The sequence below is a fragment of the Pleurodeles waltl genome, chromosome 7 (genome assembly GCF_031143425.1).
Source record: "Pleurodeles waltl isolate 20211129_DDA chromosome 7, aPleWal1.hap1.20221129, whole genome shotgun sequence".
In the NCBI taxonomy this organism is placed as follows: Eukaryota; Metazoa; Chordata; class Amphibia; order Caudata; family Salamandridae; genus Pleurodeles; species Pleurodeles waltl.
The window spans coordinates 968390781-968413193 of record NC_090446.1 but is presented as its reverse complement, the minus strand read 5'-3'; the positions used below and the strand labels follow the sequence as shown (position 1 = coordinate 968413193).

At 44.8% G+C, this 22413-nt stretch overlaps 1 protein-coding gene across 2 annotated transcripts in view; it reads right to left on the bottom strand.

Moving 5' to 3' along the window:
• The window catches only part of RNF213 (ring finger protein 213), a 1978231-nt gene that overhangs the window by 1090271 nt on the left and 865547 nt on the right, over nt 1–22413 (bottom strand). For both annotated transcript variants that reach the window (XM_069199724.1, XM_069199725.1), the window contains one exon: nt 17513–17696. In XM_069199724.1, the coding sequence (XP_069055825.1) occupies nt 17513–17696 (184 nt within the window). The remainder of the gene's footprint in view (nt 1–17512; nt 17697–22413) is intronic.

Genomic DNA, 22413 nt, shown 5'->3' with positions numbered 1-22413 from the left:
GTTGGACAGGTTTGGGTGAAGATCCGTCTCCTGTTGCTGTGACAGAAGATCCGCCCGAAGAGGCAGTCTGAGTGGAGGATCAATGGACATGCTCAATAGCTCTGGATACCAGACTCTCCGTGCCCAGTCTGGAGCCACCAAGATGACTTGGGCCCGGTCGTTCATGATCTTCTTGAGAACTCTGGGCAGAAGTGGTATAGGCAGATAAGTGGCTGAGTTCCACTTGAGACGAAAAGAATCTCTGAGCGAGTGCCGCCTTGGAAACTCCAGCGTGCAGAACAGCTGACACTGCGCGTTCTCTGCGGAGGCAAACAGATCTAACCAAGGCTCTGCCTACTGCTGAAAGAGACCTTGCGCCACTTCCGGATGGAGATGCCATTCGTGATCGGCTGTGCATCGACAGCTGAGTTTGTCCGCTCTGGTGTAGAGAGAACCCGCCAGATGTTGAACCACCAGGTTAATGCCCTGATGTTCCAGCCATGTCCAGAGGCGTAGTGCCTCCTGACAAAGGGTCCAGGATCCTACTCCACCCTGTTTGTTGCAGTACCATATGGCGGTAGTATTGTCCGTGAACACCTGCACTACTTTCCCTTTGAGAGAGGGAAGAAATGCTTTCAACGCAAGTCTGATCGCCCGGAGCTCCAAAAGATTGATATGGAGCCCAGACTCTGCCGGAGACCAGAGGCCTCTGATCACCGCCTCTCCCATGTGGCCACCCTAACCCAGAAGTGACGCATCTGTCACTATAGAGAGATCTGGTTGGGGAAGGAAGAGGGATCTGCCATGGACCCAATGCAGATTCAAAAGGCACCACTGCAGGTCTTTCGCAGTCCCCTCCGAGATCTGGATCATGTCTGAGAGATTCCCCTGATGCTGCACCCACTGGAACTTTAGGTCCCACTGCAGAGCCCGCATATGCCACCTGGCAGTCGCTACTAGAAGGATGCAGGAGGCCATGAGGCCAGGCAGCCTCAGAGTCAGTCTCAACGACACCCAAGACCGAGGCCGACAGATCGGAATCATAGCCTGAATGTCTTGGACTCGCTTTTCGGGAGGATAAGCCCAAAACTGTCCAGAACAGCTCCGATGAAGAGAAGCGTCTGAGAGGGAGTCTGGTGCGACTTCGGCATGTTTCTAGTGAACCCCATCCTGTGCAGGAGGTTCGCCGTAGTCTGAAGGCGGGAGACAACTTTCTCGGGCAAGTCCACCTTTAACAGACAGTCGTCGGAGTAGGGGAAGAGTGACACCCCGAACCTGCGCAGGTGAGCTGCAACCACTGCCATCACTTTTGTGAACACCCGAGGGGCGCTGGTAAGGCCAAAGGGGAGCAAGGTAAACTGAAAGTGCTTATGACCTACCACGAATTGTAGGTAACGTCTGTGGGCAGGCAGGATGGGACTGTGGAAATAAGGTCCTGCAAGTACAACGCTACCATCCAGTCTTCTGGGTCCAAGGCAGACAGAACCTGAGCCAGGGTGAGCATTTTTAATTTCTCCTTCTTGAGTAAGTAGTTCAGGTCCCGAAGTTCTAGGATAGGACGTAAGCCCTTGTCCTTTTTCGGCACCAGAAAGTAGGGGGAATAACAACCACAACCTACTTCGGGCACAGGGACCTTTTCTATAGCTCCCTTGGCAAAAAGAGCTGCGACTTCCTGGGGGAGAAGTGCAAAATGAACCTCTGGAAGGAAACTGAAGGATAGAGGCATGGCTGGTGGAGCAGATTCGAAAGGGAGGGAGTAGCCCTTTTGAACGATCTGCAAAACCCACCTGTCCGTAGTGATGGAGCCCCAGTGGGGCAGGTGATGGCGAATCCTGCCAACTGAATGGGAGTGAGGTGACGGGCTAGGAGGGTTTGGAGGCTGCAGCGGGGGCAGAGGTGGACTGGCCAGACCTATGGTTCCCTGTCCCACACGGGATTCCGCTTCCCTAGCCATGCAGAGGCTGGTACGGTGGCTGGGTGGAGGATGCGACAGGGAGCCCCTTCCGTGGCCACGAAAAGGGCGAAAAGCAGGCTGCGGGGGTGAGGGGTAAAGGAAAGACCAAGGGACCGAGCCATAGCCCAGGAATCCTTGAATTGTTTCAAGGACGGGTCTGCTTCGTCTCCCAATAAGAGACAGGAGCTATCAAAAGGCATGTCCATGAGTGACTGCTGGACATCCCCAGAAAAACCAGAAGTATGGAACCAGGCCACCGCTGTAGCAACGTATCTGCCCAGAGAGTCTGTGGTGTCCAGCCCACAACGGATCGTGAACTTTGCCGCATCTCTCCCATCGTTCATAGCTTGGGAGATGATAGCACTGGCCTCCTTCGGTATCTGCAGCAGGACTTGTGCAACTGTATCCCACAAAGAGTGGGTACAGCGCCCCAAAAGGCATGCTGTGTTCACAGACCGCAGCGAGACTGGAGGAAGAAAACAACTTCTTACCAAACTGTTCTAGTCTTTGTGATTCCCTGTCCAGGGGTGCAGAAGGGAATGCACCTGAAGAAGAGGAAGCCTGAATGACAAGACTCTCAGACGTGGGGTGTTGGGACAGAAATTTAGGGTCGTTCAGAGCGGGCCGATGGCTGCGTGCGATAGTCCTATTCACAGGAACCGATGTGTTGGGTTTGGACCACGTACCCAAAAGGACATCGGTGAGGGCTTCATTGAATGGCAAAAGGGGTTCTGAAGTGGAAGCCCCAGGCTGAAGCACCTCCGTCAGAAGATTATACCTGACCTCTACAGTAGGAAGAGTCAGGCGAAGTAGCCAGACCACTGGTGTCACCCAATTCCTGAGCCCAGTCCAAAGATGGGTCACCCTGGTATTCATAAGGGTCCAGGGACCCCTCCAATCCATCCCTGAATTCGTACCCATAGGAAAAAGGGTCCGAATCTGACCTGGAGCGAATAGGCCCCATCGAAGACAAAGGCGGCGTCAGCCAACGCAGCTCCGACTCCCAAGTGGTCAGGCATAAGGATCGGTTCGACGTCGATAGTGTGCACTACCGATGTCAGGAGCGTCAACAATCGACCCAGTGCTGGGGAACATCTCAAGGGTGCGACTGGCGCTGGCGGATCCAGAGGGGACCTTGATGGTTGGAGCCAAAGCCACAGGTGCGGAACCCGAAGGCCCCTCAACCGAACCCCTTGGGCCCGAAGGCGCCATATAAGGGTCGGTCCGCCCAAAGATGAGGTGCATGGCCTCATAGAACTCTAAGTTGGGCAGGAGCGCTCAGGCAAACTTGGGGAAGTGCCGAGGCGACCTAGACGGAGGCTCCAAGGACAGAAGCCTTGAATGTCGATTCTCTTCCCGCGTCGCGTCAACCGAGTGACATGGCGAAGTCGGAGAGCGATGGGACCTCTGACTTCTTCTTACCTGTACCCGAAGATTTAGGAGAAGATGAGTGGTCATGGCTCCACGAAGGGTCTCGAGACCTTCCTCTCGATCAAGACCGTGACTTACACGGAGTCGAGGGCCGGGTCTCCATTAGCTGTAGGGACCGCTCCATCAAAACCTTCTGGTGCATGGCCCGGCACTCGGAGCACAACTTCGGGTCGTGGTCGCGCTCGAGACACCACAGACAAACCCAATGAGGATCCGTCACCGGCATTGTGCGGTGACAGTCCTCGCACGGCTTGACACCGGTCTTCGGGGACATCCTCAACGCACCAAAAAGTCTCACAAAAACTCAACAAAACGTCGAAGTCGGTCAAAAACAGACCAGGGTAGCTCTTCTCCAGATCAGTGCATGGAGCGGAAAGAGAAGAACTGACGTCACTGCGTGAAGGTGGCATCTATGTACTACTCCCATCATCACGGCGACTACAACGCCAACGATGCCCGCGGAGTCGACAGACCCCACCTACCAACACACAAGGGTATTACTCAAAGAAAAATCTTCAGATCCAGTCTGGCACCTGGGGGAAATTCTAAGGTAAGGAATCTGCAACTAGAAGTCTCTATCAGATACTCATTTACTACACAACGCTGCACATTTCCTGAACCCTAAAAACTGGTAGTACCGCTAAACCCTACCCCATTCCTGAACCCTAATAAGCTTGTAACATCCCTTACAGTTAAGCATCCCATCACTGGCCCCTAAAAACTCTTTACTACCCCTTACTGCTACCTTTCCCTCAATCTTACAAACCTTTACTAGCTCTTACTGCTAATTATCCCTGAACTCTAAAACTCCCTTAATACTCCTTAATCCTACCCTTAAAGTGCCCTACTGTTTCCTTTCTACTCCTTAATGCTCCCCTTCCCTGCACCTTATAAAGACCCCTTACCACTCCTTAACACTACCTTCCAAGAACACAAGTTCCCTACTATTGTTTAATATGGCACTTTCGTGAACTATAGAAAAAAACAATTACTACCTCTTAATGTTACCCTAAAAGTCCATGCTACTTAACGCTACACATCTCTAAACTCTAAAAAGCCATTACTATTCCTTAACAGTACCCTTCCCTGAACCCTAAAAACCCCTATCGCCACCCATCATTAAGCTCTATAAAACCCTTACTAGCCCTTAATGCTACCAATCCCTGAGAATTACACACTCCTTACAAAGCTACCCTTTCCTCAACCATATAAACCATCTACTACTCCTTAAGACTACCCATCTCGAAACCTAAAATTCCTTAACTTTCCATTAACAAAACTTACTACCCCTTAATGCTACCATTCCTGAACCCTAAAAACCCTTACTACTACTCTACTATGAACACTAACAAATCCCTAACTACCTCTTTTAATTATCCTTCCTTAAGCACAAACTTTCCGCTACTAGCCCTGAACACGACCCTTCTCTGAGCCCTAAAAACACCTTACTATTCATTCACACAACCAATCCCTGAACAATACATATTCTTACCAGCCTTTAATGCTACCAATATCCAAGCCAAAAAAAAAACCTTATTATAATGATGAACTTCCATGATTGACCCCTAAAAGCCCCTTAACGCTCCCTTCCCTGAACCCTAAAAACCCTGTATTACCCCTTAAACATACCCTACTCTGAACCCTACCTCATAATGCTACCCTTTTTTTAACCTTAAAAACCCCTTAGCTTCCAATAACAGTATCAACTCTTAAACCCTTCAATCCATTTCTACCCCTTAATACTACCTGTACGTAAACTGTAAAAACTCTGTAGCTATCACTTAATGCTACTCTTCAGTGAACCCTAAAAATGTAACCACCCCTTAAAACTACCAGTCCCTATGCGCTAAAAAAATCCTTACACTTGTTACAGCTACCCTCTCCTGAAATGCAAAAGCCTGTTACTACCCCTTTACGCTACCATACCCCTACTGCCACTTAATGGTACAGTCCCTAAACCCTTCAGTAAAACATTTTAGGGTAGAGGCTCTATTTAACTGGAGATTTCTCACCTTGTGATTTTCCCTAGGTGCCAGATGAGGAACTGTAAGATTTCAACAGCAACTTCCTCATGTGCTGGTAGGGGTCATTGTGTGGCTCATAGTCAGGTTTCCCACCTCAGATGTGACCCTTAACATCCCTTAGGATGCCCATCCCTAAAACCAAAAAAATCCTTACTGCTACCTTCCCTGAACCATGCAAACCCTTACTACCCTTTATTGCAAACCCTCCATGAACCCTATAAATCCTTACTATCCCTTAATGCTCCCCTATCCTAAACCCTCAGACTACTTGCTACTACTTAATGCTACCCATACCTGAAATTTAAAACCTCTTTCTGATCCTTAACAGTTTCCTTAACACTTAACAGTTCCCTTCCCTGAACCCTAAAAACACCTTAATACCCCTTGTTTCCAATCACTAAGCCCTCAAAAGACCCTTACTAGCCTTTAAAGCTATCATTCCTTGAACGCTACAAATCTCTTTAATCTACCCTTCCCTGAACCACACAAACCACTCACCACCTCTTAACGCAACCCTTTTTGGAGCCCAAAAAACCCTTACTATCTCTTAACACAGGGGAGTGTGGGGCAAGCCTGCAGCACTAGGGAACTCCCTGTGGTGGGAACCAGTCAAAATCAAATATTTACAGGTCGGCGTTTACTGTATGAAAGACCATGGAAATGTTCTAGTGACTGTGGCCTCTTAGCGACAATCTGTCAGATCCCAGGAAACACTACCGCTATCACTATTTGGCAGGGTGGCCCTGACAAAGCTGACCCTCTCCCTAGGCTGTTGTACCATTCACAGTCCTGCCAAAAGTGGCACCAATGAAAGTGTTTCGGTATTTAGATGCCCTAATCCTGCAGTTTATTTGGGGGTACCCACAGGAAGAGGACAGCGCTCACAAAACTAAAATTGCCCACCTCCGAGAGGGGAATTGCAGTCCTTGACCCCAAGCTTTATTATCTGGCAGAGAAGTTGCAGTGGCAGTGAGCTGGCAAGACTATTGTTGGGGAGTCTGCTGTGGGGACAATTCTGAGTCTTCCCCTGGAACCGTCTTGATGCACTTGCTGCTCACCCCTGAATAGCCACCCTGACCTCAGGATAGGGGAATCCTGATAGCAGCTCGAAACTGTGTGTGGTCCCGGGTGCTGCAGTGCACATGCACTCTCTATGCCCAGGACTTTCACTCTGATCTCTCCATGCCCTCCTGTATAGTGGCAAATGGGGTGACCTTCAAGACTGGATGGCGCTGGTGATCTCAAAAGTTGGCAGTCTCTATATGAATGACAGATTTGTGGATTTCAAGGACTTAAGGGTACAATACAAGATGCCTGCATGTTATTTCTTGATAAATGAGGCGCCCATGCCCCAACGGTGGCACGGGGCGGCGAAGCTCATAATTCACATGGGTCTGCAACAGATCTGTGAAGTATCTGGATGGCGGCACACAACCTTATTCATTTGCTAAGTGCTCCAGGACCAGTCAATAAGCAACTTGGAGCCTCTCTGAAAGGGCTGAGCACTGGACTTTGGATCCCCCAACAATGACTGTCTAAACCGGGGGTCTCCAAACTTTTCTGTAGTGAGAGCTACTTCTGAATAGTGAAAATCGCTGTGAGCTACTGAAGACTAAAGCAACTTGTGTATTGTTACTAGATGCCCCCCACATCAAGCTTAATTGACCATTGAGCCAGGTACTATGGTTTGAACAAAACAGTTTGCCCAGGGGTGCTGTGACAGGGCTGATGTGTGAGTCAGTGATAACATGGTCCTTGGGAATGTATGAACATGTATGCATATATAAGGGATATGTGTGTACAGGTGACTGAGAGACTGTTGTATGTAACTGTGGCACAGGACACATCTTTCCCCATAGGTGGCACCATTACACATACAAATCAAACATATAACCATATTTTTTTTTACATGGGAGAAATTTAAACTGCAGACAAATGTTGTGAAAAAATGTCCAGAACATGGAACATTTTTCTGCATTTTAAATTCCTTCAACTTAAAATAATAGTTGCATTTTTCACTTATACATATGGCACTGTGTCGAGAAAATGAAACTTAAGAGTTCACTTTGTTTATATGGATTCCATCAAACTCATCATGTAAAATTTCTCCCATTTCCTAGAGTCACATTTACAAACACCAGCCATCTTGCTCCCAGGGGCCTGTATACATTGTGCCATTTATAGCAGAAAAATACATGTGTTTAAATGGGAGGAAATTCAAGTGAAGAAACATGCTTCATAAAACAAAAAGACATAATTGGCTTAATCAAAATTGGAGAAAAACATTAAGACCTAAAGTTTCATAGAAAAAGTTTTCTTCAGTTTAAATGTATCCTATTTAAAAAATGACTATTTTTCAGTTATAAATATGGCACAGTGTCTACTAGCCATTGGGAGCAAAAGGCTTGCTGGATGTAAATGTGAAACTTTGGAATGGGAGAAAATTGAAATGAAGCGTTAATCATTGAGGTAAATTTTCATTTCAATTTTCTCCCATTGAAAAGCATTCAGAAACATAATTTTGTTCTCACACTTCAATACTGAGTTGAAAAGTCTGCAGTCTGATGATAATAATGTTACAGAACCACAGTCTTCTTTTACCTTTAAAAAGAAAAAAGTGACCTTCTGCTTATTTAAAAACAAAATGAAGGCGAGGTACTCTTGATGGTGTCTGGGAGCGACTGGTAACTTGCCATTGAGTGGTTGGAAACAACTGGACTAGAGGATGATACTGCCAAAGTATTGCATAATGCGAGATTCAAGCTTAGACTTCCCCCATAGGGTATACATCACATCCTAATACATGAACCCGATGTTCCCAAACACACTGGTGGGTTGCTCCAGGTGCGCGGAAGACAATTCTGAGTTCTTCCACATGGTCTGGATGTGCCCAACCTTAGCTGAATACTGTGACAGGGTGATGGAAGGTTTTGAGGTTGCGACTGACAGGTCCCTGGCCAGACATCTCCCTGTTGGACTGGTTCACTAGAACACAAGCCAACACCATGACATCTAGGTTAACAGAGCAGGTGTTGATACCAGCTAGCCACTAGGTGGCAATGGATTGGAGGACCTCTGACTTTCAGAACTCAACAAATGGGTCAGTTGAGAAGAAGCAGTGCTACAGAGGGAGATTAACAGGGGGCTGAGGGCCGTGAATTAGATACAGCACTGGAATCAAACAACATTGGATATACCACAACTAGGGGTCAAAGGGTAATTATTGTACCACAAGGTTAAAGGCGGCTCACCATGAATGAGCACCTGAGTGTAGAGGGCCCATTAAGTAAGGTATTTATTACCTACCTACAGCTGGTCTGAACCACATTTTGCCACTTAAGGCGGGATTGCGAAAAATGATATACCAACAGCGGGCACCCACAATAAAAGATCCAGAAAAGTAATGGTCTACACACACTGTACTACTACTCTCTGGAAGGGCTTGTTTGGTTATTATGTTTAACACAGAATTGTAAAATTTGCAGTATACTCTTACTCATTATGTATGCTATTCCATTTTATTTGGGGACAGGTGAATGAGTGTGTGGAAGAAATGAATAGGATGTAGTCCTGCTTTAAAATTCAATAAATTATTAAGAAACAAAAAAAAAAAAAAAGAGATTAAATTTGTGAGAGAAAAAGAAGGCTTAATTACCTGTGAGTTTGAATGTGGTAATTATTGGTTGCTTCTGTCCCTCGTCGCCAGGTTTTTCTTTTTTTCCAGGCGATGATGGACAGAAAAACAAAGATATTACAATGTCCACTCTAAAAAGAGTGGGTGATGTAATGTTTTTCTTCCAAAGTTCTGATAGTGTAGCCGTCAGACAGAAATCGTACAGTTCACTTGTCTCTAAATGACACAGGCAGACCAAGAGTTTGGCAGACAAGAAACACCTTCATGTCTGTGACGGAACACACTGTCGCTCAAACTCTAAATCAGGCCCTAAGTTTGGAGGTAAAAACGTTCACCAGGACGACCTGCTTGGTGTATCCAATCTCGACTTCAATGTAGTCTGCCTCAAATTGTGCCTCAGTCCTCATCAACTATGCACCTTTGTTTATAGGGGGCATTACTTTTCATATCTTCGATTTCCCCTTCCACTAATTTAATGATCTTGGTGTCTTTTTGCTCATTATACTCTTCTATTTTCTAAACTGGTGTGAGAATGTTAATGAGTTGTGCTTTTTACTTTGAAATTGTTAAGAAGTGCCTACAGAGATTCTCTCAGAGCTGTACTTTGATCTAACCAGACTGTGCTTATTAAGTTCGTAAAGGTCACCACTGCCAAATAAAAAACCCAATTCCTGAAACCAATAGTCTGAGTGATTGTCAAAATGTGGGAAATTGGATATGTAATGAGAGATATGAAGCTTAATATTTCTGTGAGTCCAGTTTTTACGTGCTTTATAAATTGTTAGATTGCAGCTTTAGTTTCCAAAGGCTGCATTTTAATACAGATTAATTAAAGTTAATGTGACTAACAACATGCAACACACTCTCTTCTTGCCTCATTGTACCTGCACAAGACACACTTTATCAATTAGAAACACCTGCACATGGCTATTCCATGTTAACTGCCAAATGACTTAAAACTTTCTGGAGTCCAATGGTCATCTTCTTTATGAACCTTTGGCATTCAGGAAAAGCACACCATGTGTCCCAATCTTTTTCAGGAAGCGCAAAAAACATCTGGAACTCACTCCCTACAGAGCCCTAGAGCAACACTTCTACTGTAATGTTTAAAAAGCATCTGAAACACCTCCTTTTCCAGACACACTTCAATTCTTGATCCAAATAACTCAGCTTTTTCTAACTCAGTGTCTGACTCGTTAGATCCTTACCTTCTTAGTTTCTTACTTTCTTGCTTGTCTCATAACAGTCTGCCTTCCCTCTATTTCGACTTCTATTTCTCCTCTGGGTGTGTACCTGTATCTTGTTATCCTTTAAACGTTCTATCATAGGACTTCTATGCTTAGTGTCTCACCCATTGATACTCAAAGTGTGGCCCGGGGGCCACATGCGGCCCTCCTGACCTTTACATGCCCCCGCCCTGTTCAAAAGCAGCACTGGGCTGCTGTTTGCTGGACTCCTCACAAACATTAAAATTAGGTTTAGGCAACCCTTTATTCAAAGGTTAATGAAAGTTAAAGAAAGGAAGTAACTAGGGTATCCTGCACCACATAACATTAGAACTACCTTAATTTGTAAAGACATCTTGCAGTGAAAGTGTAAAAGTATGATAACGTTTGTTCAAAATTCAAATAGTGTATTTCATGAGCATGCAAAACCTTCTCACCTTAGTACATCTTATTAGATCAGTGCATTGAGAAGTATTTTTTTTTAAAAGTAATAGTTTTCAAACATGAATTCAGAAACCTTATAGTTCAGTGATTCCCAACCTTTTGGTTTCTGTGGACCACCACTTTAACATTAATGGAACCCGGGGACCCCCACTGAATCATCATGGAAATCGGGGGACCCCCGCCTGAGTCATTACTGGAAGCTGAGGACCTAAATTGTCAATACTTGTTAATATTTTTTTTATTTTCTAGGCTCTCGCGGACCCCCTGAGAAGGCTTCGCGGACCCCCAGGGGTCCCCGGACCACAGGTTGGGAACCACTGGTATAGTTTATTAAATCAAATACAGGAGAAGGTTTTGTGCAGCACATATCCTGATGTTGTGTATGTCGAGGTCCTCATATGTGATAATGAAGAAAAAGCAGTGAAAGTGAAACAAAAATAATTGCCTAGGATCACACAATTTGATTAAGCGGACAGGAGGAATTAATCCCAAGTTTCTGGTTTCACATTGTGCACTTCACACACTTTGGGCCTGATTACGATCTTGGCGGAGGGCATTACACCGTCCCAAATGTGACGGATATCCGCCCACTGTTTTACAAGTTCCATAGAATATAATGGAACTTGTAATACGGAGGACGGGATATCCACAGAGTAATCCCCTGCCAAGGTTGTAATCAGGCCCTATATGTTTATGCCTTACTTCTCTTACAGAGGCTTCTTTGTCTCAGTTTTTCAGAGCACAAGTGTGAATAAGTACATCATCAAAGATAGGGTGAGCCTTTAAGGGTAAGGGGGTGGGTTGCATCTGAATCTATGAAAGATACCAATACTGGAGAACAACAGTTACAGGTAAATAACTTACGTTCTTACTCCAGTATTGTATCTTTCATAGATTCACATGCTTGAATCAGACAAATAGCATATGAGTAGCACATTTTTGTATGAGCATCAGAATACCTTTGTACATATATCTATCGTTTATACAAATCCATGTGTAAACAATGTAAAATGTGTGAAACACATTAGAGGATGGTGGGCATCACTTACTATGATGGCTCATCTTTACTGGAAAAGATGGTGTAATACTGCTTGGCCCACTGCCGCATTGCTGTGGATGGCGGATTCCATTCATTACAGCTTCATAAAGGTCTGTCTATTCTTCTAGATGGCTGCTCTGCAGATATCTTGGATAGATACACCGGTAAACAGTGCCGTTGAAATCAAAACACTTCTGATTGAATGAGCTTGCACCTTTGTTTGTAACTGCGTGCCAGCTCTTTGATGACCAAATTGTATAGCATTAGTTATCCATCATGCTATGCTTTGTTTCAAGAGTGGACAACTCTTTCTAGGGGCACTGTATGCTACTAATAACTAATTTGATTTTCGGAAGTGTTTCGTTTAGTCAAGGTAAACTTTTAGACACTTCTTGAAATCCAAGAAATGTAATGTCTTTTCTGCTGCAATTTTGGGGACTGGTAAAAACTCTTTAGAATTATTGGTTCATTTAAGTGGAAATCCGATGGGACCTTTGGAATTAATTTTTGAATTGTTCACAGAATCACCCAGTTGTTTCTGAACTGTAGGAAAGGTTCTTGAATGTTGGGAGCCTGTATTTCACTAACCCTTCTTGCTGAGGTCAGTGCCAACTGGAGAGCCAGTTTTCCAGACAGAAATGTAATGTCCCCTTTGTGGATAGGCTCAAATAGAGGAACATGACCACCAGGTGAACTATGATGGAAGCACGAGCAAGACCTGATTGTGCAAGATGCAGTAAATAAGAAAGGATTTCTTCAGGTGTGGATGACACCAGGTGCACCCTGTACCACTGACGCAGATGCAAAAACACTTCCATTTAAGTACTTGTACTATCTGCGCAAGCCTGGCTACAATATCAGTGCATTCTCCTGGGATGTTCAGGTGTGGAAATTCATTGAATTCAGGAGCCAGGCTGACAAGTGTAAGGATTTCAGATCCAGGTGAAGCACATGGCCGTGATGGAAGTGGTTGCGATTGGATGTGGTGTCTTTCAGATAGAAGTAACTCTGTAAACCAATGTTGCTGTGACCACCTTGGAGCAACAAGAATGGTCCTGCAAAGGTCTGACTTTAACTTCATGAGAACTCTTGCAAGGAGAGGAGTCGGGGGGGGGGGGGGAGCATAGGCAAAGTTTTCAGCCCATGCAATTGAACACATTCCCCCACGACCCCAGTTGTAGATGCCAGCTTGCATAAAATCAGCATTTTCAGTTCTGGGATGTTACGAACAGGTCTAGATTTGTGTGCCCCAATGATACAAACTTCCTCTAGGACATCCTGATTTATCTACCATTCGTGGCAAGTACTTTTCATCCTGCTTATAGTGTCTGTTATGACATTCTGATTTCCAGGCACATGTTCTGCCTTCAGATTCATCTGATGGTCGATCAACCACTCCTCAATTCCTTGTGCCTCTTGGGACATTGCTTGAGAACTTGTGCCACCTTTTTTGTTGATATAGTGCATGGCTGTGATGTTGTCTTTGCAGATGAGCACTGCAGATTTTTTTTATCCTCAGCAGAAAGGCTTGTAAGGCTAGTTGTACAGCACTGAGTTGTAGCAGGTTGATGTGACGAAGCAGCTGAGAGGGCTCCTTTTTGCCGCTGATTTGCAGGCCCTGCAGTTGAGCTCCCCAACCCTCTAAGGAAGCATCTGTGGTGATGACCATGTGGGAAGCATGGGGTATGAACATCAGGCCTGAGGAGAGATTTGCTCTCAAGTCACCATCACCAATAAAGAACTGTGCCCATCCCTGCAGTGTCATGCATGTTACTGTCAAAAGAGCCTTGTGTTTCAATCCACTGGCTGTCCAGCTCCTCTTGAACCTGTCGCATTCGGAGGTAGCAGAACAGCACCAAGGGAATGCAAGAGGACATTATCCCTAGCAGGGATTTGTAGGGGTGAATCGAAGGTTATTTTTTCCTTTGTACTAGATGTGCCAAGAACAGCAATCTTGTCCGTCTTTCTGGTGCGAGGTATGCTTTGTTGAGCACTGTATCCAGTGTAGCCCCTAAGGACATAATCCTTTTGGATGGCTGAAGGGTTGCAGATTCAGCGTAAGGGTTTAATTTGCTGAAAAGGTATGAAGAGGCACTGGTTCCGTGCGGACTGATGAGAACATGCTTTGACTAGTCAGTTTTTGAGGTACAGAAAGACTTGGTGTTTTTCATGTCTTAAGGATGCCGCGATTGGTGCCAGGCATTTTGTGATAATGCGAAGGGCGGATTTCAGGCCGAATGGAAGGGCTTTGAACTGATAATGGCTGCCAGCTACTGTGAATCCTAAATATTTTGGGTGCCATGGATATTCTGGACCATGAAAATATGCATCCTGGAAATCTAATGTTGTCTTATAATCTCCCTGGTTTAGAAGCAGTAGGATAACCTGGAGTTTGACCATGCAGAATGTCTGCTTCCTGAGATATTTGTTCAGTTTTCGCAGATCCAGGATAAGTCTCCATTGCCCTGACTTTTTCCGAAATAGGAAGAAACAGGAGTAGAAACCTTTTCCTCTCTGTTTCAAGGGGTCCGTTCAATGGCCCCTTTGATGAGCATGGTCTGGATTTCAGATTCAGTTGTTTTTGATGGACTTCTGGGGCGTGATTAGAGGCACTTTTTGAATGAATTGCAGTGTGTGGCCGAACTGAATGAGATCAAACATCCATTGGTCTGCTTTATTTTCTTCCATTCGTGCAGGTGATTGGATATTTTACCTCTGCGGCATGCCGCAAGGGATAGAGGTATAGCCAGAGTCTGTAGTTTGTTACTGTCGACATCCTCTGTCTTTTTCCTGTCACTCCAACTATCTGGGATTGCCTAGTGTAGGCTGTCGAAGGGGGCTGGTACTGCAGACAAAACTGTTGTGACCCAGCTTGGTATGATAGGTACCTGTATTGTTGGTAGCCTCCTCTGTAGGAGAATTGTCCTCTACCTTGTGCGTCACCATATCTTATGATACTGCAGGGTACCCAATGACTTGGCAGTATTGATGTCTGTCTTTATTGATTGGAGGACTTCATCAACATGTTTCCCAAAGAGGGCTTCCCTGTCATACAGGAGGAACAAGATCTTACTTTGCACCTGTGGTCTGAAGGAGATGGCCTTCAACCAGCCCTGCCTCCCTGGGACTGCTGAGCCTGCCAGTTTCAGAAAACCTATTAATGTAATGTACATGGAGCAGCTGATAATTTTGGAGTAGGCTCGCTCTCGCACGATCATTTTCACTTTTATATCATCAGGGAGATAGTCAAAATATGGTGTAGTCTGACCACATTTGGCAAGCATATCTACTGAGCACTGCCAAAGAGTTCACTGCTTGCACTGTGAGTGCCGACATTGATGAGAAGTGGTTGCCAATGTTGTAGAGGTGCCTACTTTCCTTACCAGGGGGCGCTTACATTGGTAAAGAGGAATTTTTTGAACCACGTCGGGCTGCTTGAGTGATTACAGAGTCAGGGTTTGGATGCCCGATAAGGCAGGCAAGAGACTCTTCAGGAGATTTATATTTTTTGTCCAAGTGTGGCAATATTGCAGCCACTGTGGCTGGGTTTTTCATGGCTTTATCCTCTCTCCATGGGTATAGCTCTGACACTATTCACGAAGGGTTCTTTGAAGTCACATAAAAAGCAATAAGGTTGCATTGTTGTCATGGGAAAATCAAATCTCTTTGCGGCTCTCTCTAGGAAACCTCCTATGTCTTCAGGGAATTAATCCGTGGATGGTGGTGTTGCGGAACACAGTCTTAAAATTAGTAATCATTTCACTCAGTGTGGACTTCCCTAAGTTCCCCTTCTTCCCTGTCGTTATTTGCAGACAACGTATCCTGCCAGGCACCAATGTAAGCTGTGAGGTACGCCTTGCGGAGGTGGATGCTGGTATATTTCTTGGGGTTGTGGAGTAGAAGGTTGTACTGGAGTCATCTTCAGAGGCACAATTGCCTGCATGGGTGTAGAGGTTGTTTGCAGAAAGCGTTTATGGCAGTCCACCAGCATCAGTCGTAGGTCTGAAACCAATGCCCTTAGTAAGAATATCACGTCCTCCTGATATTGCTTGGGATACTGTTCTTGGTAATGTTAACCCTCCTGCTGAGGGGGATAATATTCTTGGCCATCGTAACTTTCTTCCTCATCATCATCGTCCTGCTGGTATTTTACATGCAGCTCTGACAGACTGCGTGCCACCCCAAAAGGGCCATCATCCTCTGAATCCTACTCATCCAGTAAATGACTGCATGTTAAGCGTGAAACTTTTCTGGGTGATGTATGTTCTGGCATTAGATATGTCATTTTCCCCATCTCTTTTGGTTTCTCCTGAACTTTGCGCCTCATTGACAATGTCGTAGAAGGTGGTTTTTACTGGAACTGCCAATGGGACTGCTTTCGCTGTTGATGCTGTTTTAGTCGTCGACGGAACAGAGACTAGTTTGACCATCAATGGGATGAATGTTTTGGGCTGTATCATTGTTGATGTTGTCAACCCGATCACAATTACCGTTGTCGATGTCAGAGATGCAGCCATAGTGGTTTTCTTCGTCGACGGCATACTAGGCGATTATCTCATTAATGCTGATGGGCTCACCAATGATCTCTCCATCGACAATGCTGATGACAGTTTTTTGAATTTGTGGGAAATCAGAGGTGAAAGAGACTCAGACCTTGATTTTTTTAGGCTTTTCCAAAGGGAAAATATGCCCTTTATGTGTTCTAACATGTTTTTCAGAAGGGCTACGTTGTCTATGAGATTTTTCTGAAAAACTTAGCTCCTTGTGAGACCCATGGTGGGTCTTTTTAGTACATTTTCTCAGAGGCTCTTGAGAACGACCTTCTGACTTCTCCCTTTTATGTACTTTCCTTGAGGATGAGGAAGAATCCTCACTGTCATCCTCTGAAATAGGGTCCTTCTTAGCCTTAAGCTTTTGGGGCCACAGCACCCCCCTCCTCTATCTTTTGGGGTTTTAGAAGGAAAGGTATTACATACCTCACAATTCCACACTATATGGGATAGGTAGAGGTAGTAAATGCAATATTTGTGCTGATCTTCTGAATGAAGGCTTTCCTTGCCGCAAGTCCCACATGGTTTAAAAAAACCTTTCTTTGCTTACTCTGACATTGTAGAGTCAAATCTGAAGCAGCTGGTAATTAGGAGTATAAGGTAGATAGAAATAACTCTCTCTGAATACTGGAAATAGTTGACTTGAGCAAAGCTCTGTGGAAACTCCCTCACCGGCGTGCAGTAGAAAATCTGAGAGACAGACGCTTCTCAGTGGAGTGTTCTAGAGAGTGATACAACGTGATTGGTTGAAGATTAAATGTTTAGTGTCTTTTTTTATTTATTTTTTTATTTCAAAGATGTGTTACACCGTGGCATTCTCACTTCGACAACTGAGAATGAGCCAAGCATGTGACTCTACTAAAGATCCAACACTAGATTGCTTATGACTGCTGAACGTTTATCTGTCTGGAGTGCCCCCATCTACATGTTGTATATATTTTTTTTGCCTGCAAAGTTTCATGAATCCATGTTATTGTGCTTAATTAGTTGTGGTGTCTCAACCCCTTTTCAATACCTGGCACATCTAAGTGATATATTAAACACAAAAATATATAAGAAACATAAGTATTGTGGCATTCCTAGAAGGGCTGGCCGAATCATAGATTTCTTTTGAATACAGGGTAGGACAAGGTATGTTTTCAAAGGGGAGAACTCAGTTTCATTCCATGGACTCAAAAGATTTCAAACAAGGACTACATTTTAGGCTTCTCTCACAAACAACTCAACCTACCGTACAGCTTGAAAATGTGACGGACACCGGGCCATGAATGCAAATGTTCCAGCACCTTATCAAAGTCATCTATATACTTCCCATCTGCACGAGTTGGCCATGAGTTTGTGATCACTGCTGTGAGCAGATTGGCAAACTTACTCAGATTGTATTTGTTCAGCCTGCCCAGAATATCGCTTCCCCCCTAAAAAACACAAAAATACAAAATGTAAAGTAAAACAGTGAACAACAAATGTCAGTTTCCTCTTCCACATAAATGATGTGTAGGAACTACACCATTTCCAAATTAGTATTTGCACAAGCAACAGCTTAAAGGTGACTACTCACCCATAAATTACATCTTTTAAAAGGCAGATGCTACATAATTAAATAATATGACTAATAACAGTTTCTACAATTCCAAAATGTGTATTTCTGACCACCTAGAAGTTTAATTTAAAAACTGTGTTTTAGCTTTAAAGGTTTCATTCAATTATCTGTACAAGGGCTCATGTGCATAATTGGCAAATACCTCACAACACCCTACATTTAAGGGCATCTTTGGGACTTGTTTTTATGCATATTATCCTGTGTAAGTATGTAGTTATGCCTGAAAACACTTTATAGAACGGAAGTTGGCTGCAAATCTCTAGCTTATTAGGCGTACAAAGCTAAAACTGTTAAACATCTACAGTGCTCCATACAATCTTGCAGGAGAAACTATTGTCTAGAGTTTCTAAGATTGGTATACAACAGCAGGCACTGCACAGGGTTCAAACCTACTTTGAGTCTAGATGCCAGGCTGTTCATTTGCCTTGTTATTGCTCTGAGTTTAAGATGTTATCAAGAGGAGTCCCACAAAGCTCCACTCAACACCCTTTTGTGAAACATGTGTCATTTGAAATAGATTTCCATCATATATATATTGTACAAACTCTGGCTAGGACTGACTTCAAAACTAGATTCATCCTAACGGAAATTTCAAATGAGAACACTGATTATGCCTTTTTCAATCATCTAATTTTGGATAAAGAGTATTTCAAAGCATGGTCATCACCTAATGATGTACACTCTTATTTTTAGTCATTCTTTTTTTCCTAAAGACAACCAATAGTTCTATAACATGACTTACTTGAAAGACTGGGATGAACCTTAGTGGTGTATGTCTATCTAGTGTATTATACCTGAATTACAGAATCAGATTTTCTGTAGCCACTACTCTATGGGGTGCAATGATTACTACAAAAGGAAAATGGTACCCTATAAGCATCTGTTTGTGGCATGTAGTGCTGTAGATTCACATGCTCTGCATACTCCTGCCATCTAATGTTGGGCTTGGATATGTGCAGCTTGTTTATTTTCGAAGAAGTCTTCAGAGTCACAAGGTATAGTGACTCCTCCTATGAGTGGTAATGTGTATGAGTTAGATTATTTTCCTGCATGGCGGGTGAGTTTACAAACAGAGCACAGAAGTGAGAGATGACCATGGAAGTAAATATAGAAAAGAAGTGAAAAGTATCTGCAACAACCAAAGGCTTCTGAGGGGGATGGTGGGCACATACGAGTCTACAGCACTGCATGCCGCAAACAGATGCTTACAGGTAATGTTGTCGCTTGTGGCATATGTAGCTGTAGATACATATGGCTCTGCACAGTATGTAAAGTAATTCTCCCCTGAGCAGTGGTTAGCTAGCGGATGCAGCAGAAGATTAAAAAATTGTATGTATTACAGCCTGGCCCACTTAAGCTTGCTGTCTTAGCACATCCACACCGTATTGTTAGGTGAACGTGTAGGGGCTCCGCCAGGTAGCTGCCTTACAAATGTCATCTACTGGAATATTACCTAGAAAGGCCATGAAGGATGCTTTCTTGAGTGTAGATTGCGGCCTAGGTGGAGCAGGGAGATAACTTTTGGCATTCGTGTAGAAGGTTTGAATGCACATGACTATTCACAAGCTACCCCAGCTTTTGAAATGGCACTGACTTTGTGTGGTTTAATGTAGGTGACAAATAGTTGTGTCCACAAAATTATTTTGTCCTATCAATGTCGTAAATGTCATACATGTACATGAGGGACCTTTTAACATCTAGTGTGTGGAAAGCTCTCTCTGCTACCCAGTCCGGGTGTGGGAAGAACACAAAGAGCTCAATTGTTTGGTTGAGGTGGAAAGGAGAGACTATCTTGGGCAGAAAGTTTGGGTTATTTCTAAGGACTACTTTGCCACCGTGCACCTGGAAAAAAGGCTCTTCTAATGTTAGAGCTTGGTGCTGACTCGCACGTCTGAGGGAAGTTATTACAATTAGAAACCCAACTTTCCAAGATAGAAATTAGAGAGCAGAAGAATACAGCGGCTCAAAAGGGGGGGGCCCAGGGGCCTAGTCAGGACAACATTGAGATTCTAGATGGTAGTGGGTGGTGGGGAGGTTAACCTGGGGTGATAACCCTTATAACGTCTTCTACAAAGGCTTTAATGATAGGGACACTGAATAGTGATGAGTGCTCCTAGTCCTGTAAGTATGCTGCAACTGTGGCTAATGTAAACAAATGGAATTGTAAGCCAGACCTCTGCGTTGTAAACTAAAGGGGCAGCAAACAATGTTTAGCACTGTTGGATTTAGAAGATCAATTTGTTTGGGTATGCAGTGGTGAACGAACCTATTCCACTTTGCCGCGTAGAATAGTCATGTAATGGGACCCTGACCCTCTTTGAGGATGGACATACATCCGAAGTTAAACTGAGGTAACCAAAAGCTAGGGCATCAGGAGCCCAACTACAAGGTTGAGCTGCTTGGAGTTCGGGTGCTGACTGCCCTGCTGTTGAGGGAGAAGGTATGGCCTGTTGGACAGCTTCTAGTGAGGGACTACAGACAACCTGAGAAGGGTTGTGAACAAGGGTTTTCTGGCCCATTTGAGGGTTGATGAGGTTGATGGACATTTGGTGTAGGCTCTGATCGATGTAAGGAAATAGAGGCAGAGGTGGAAAAGCGTAAGCAAATATTCTTGACAAGTTCATCCATAGTGAATTGCCTATTGACTGTGGATGCTGTAACAGAGGCAAAACTTAGGCATTTGAAGCTTTTGGTGATTGAGAACAGATCTACGCCAAGGAACCTTCATTACTGGGAGGACTTATGGGTGGAGTGTACACTTGTGGACTTGTTGCTGCATCCTGCTGAGCTGGTCTGCAAAATCGTGAACACTCTCAGAAGGTATTCTGCTAACAGATGTGCTCTGTGGTGAATTACCCAATGCTAAATGTTCTGCACAAACTCAAAGAGCTGGGGAGAATGCATGCCTCCTCCTTACTGCAGGTAGTACATGGCAGTCAATTAGTCTGTTCTGACCAGGACTATCTTGTGATGTATATGGCAATATGAAAGCCTTGAAAGCCAATTGGAATACTGATCACTCTAATTGATGTGGAAGCTCTGTTGAAGGGGTATCCACATGACTTGAATGGTCATATCCCTCAGATGCACTCCCCAGCCTGTGAGAGAGGCATCCGTCGTAATGATTACTTGGAAAACCAGGTTTAGAAAGGTCCTGCCCTGCAACCAGTTGTTGCTGTTCCTCCACTACAGAGAGCAAAGGGTGCTGGCTCAAAACACTAGATCTTACCAGAGACCCTGGCTTGTGACCACTGTACCACAAAGCATTCTTTAAGTGTGCGCATATGGTGTGGGAACAATGGTGATGCAGGAAGTCATCATACTGAGGGGGCCTATTACTGTCCTGACTGTTAGGTAGTGATTAGACTGAAAAAGAGACAGGCAACGCTAGAAGGTTTGAACTCCTGCCGGGCTGGGATACGTTTTCCCGGTGAGAAATTGAGTATACAAATGGCCCTAGGAAGGGCTCTATTTGAAAAGGGTTGAAGATGGGACTTGAACACATTGATTGTGAAATCAAGATCATGTAAAAATCTAAGATGACTTGGATGTGGGCCAAGTCCTGCTACCTGCTTACGCTCTTTATCAGCCAGTTGTTAAGGTACAGGAAGATGTGGACGCCAAACCTCCTCTGATGAGCAGCTACCACTGCAAGGTATTATGTAAAAGCTCTGGGGGCTGTAGCTGCCCATGAAGGGCAGAACTTTGAACTGGAAGTGCTATCCACTTACCACTAACCTGAGGTAGCGACAGTAGGCTGGGTGGATTGGAATGTGCAAACAGGCGTCCTTTGGGTCAAAGGCAGTCATGAAGTTACCTTGATACAGCAGAGGAATGATGTCCTGAAGCCTGACCATGTGGAAGTACTCCGACAGGATGTGCTTGTGAGGGGCCTGAGGTCGAGAATGACTGAGTGTCCTGTCTTTCTTAGGCCTCAGAGAGTCCCCTTTGCTGTGCTGATGTGGCGGCACAGGCTTTATGTCCCCTTCAAGTAGGAGTGTACGTACTTCTTGTAGGAGGAGCTGATGTTCTGTGGAGATGGAGTGTTTGCGGGAATTGGTGGTGGTGAGGTGTAGATGTTTCGTGGTAGAGCAGTGAGGTTGAGGCAGTAACCCTGCTCTACAATACAAAGAATTAATTGATTTGAGGTGATTGATTGACAGCGTCAAGCAGTGACCTCAAATCCCACAAGTCGTTCCCCAACAAGTGTTGTTTGGTGGGGGGGTAGGGAGAGAGACTCACTGGTCAGCAGGCTCAGCTCCCTTTGCTGTACCCCCTTTGACCCGACCATTGGAGTTATTACCACTGTAGGCACCCCCTAAAGTACCCTTGGGAGGTCTGCTGATGTTATTGCTGCCTCTGTTAGGAGGTGGAATCCTCTAGAAAGGTGGTTTGGTGCCTCCATAAAACTAGGATCTACAAGAGGACCCATGTGGCGATGGGGACAGAGGAGCCCCAAAGCCTTAGCCATGTCTTTCTTGACTTTCTCTAACATCTGATCAACCTGTGGGTCAAAGAGGTGCTTCCCATTG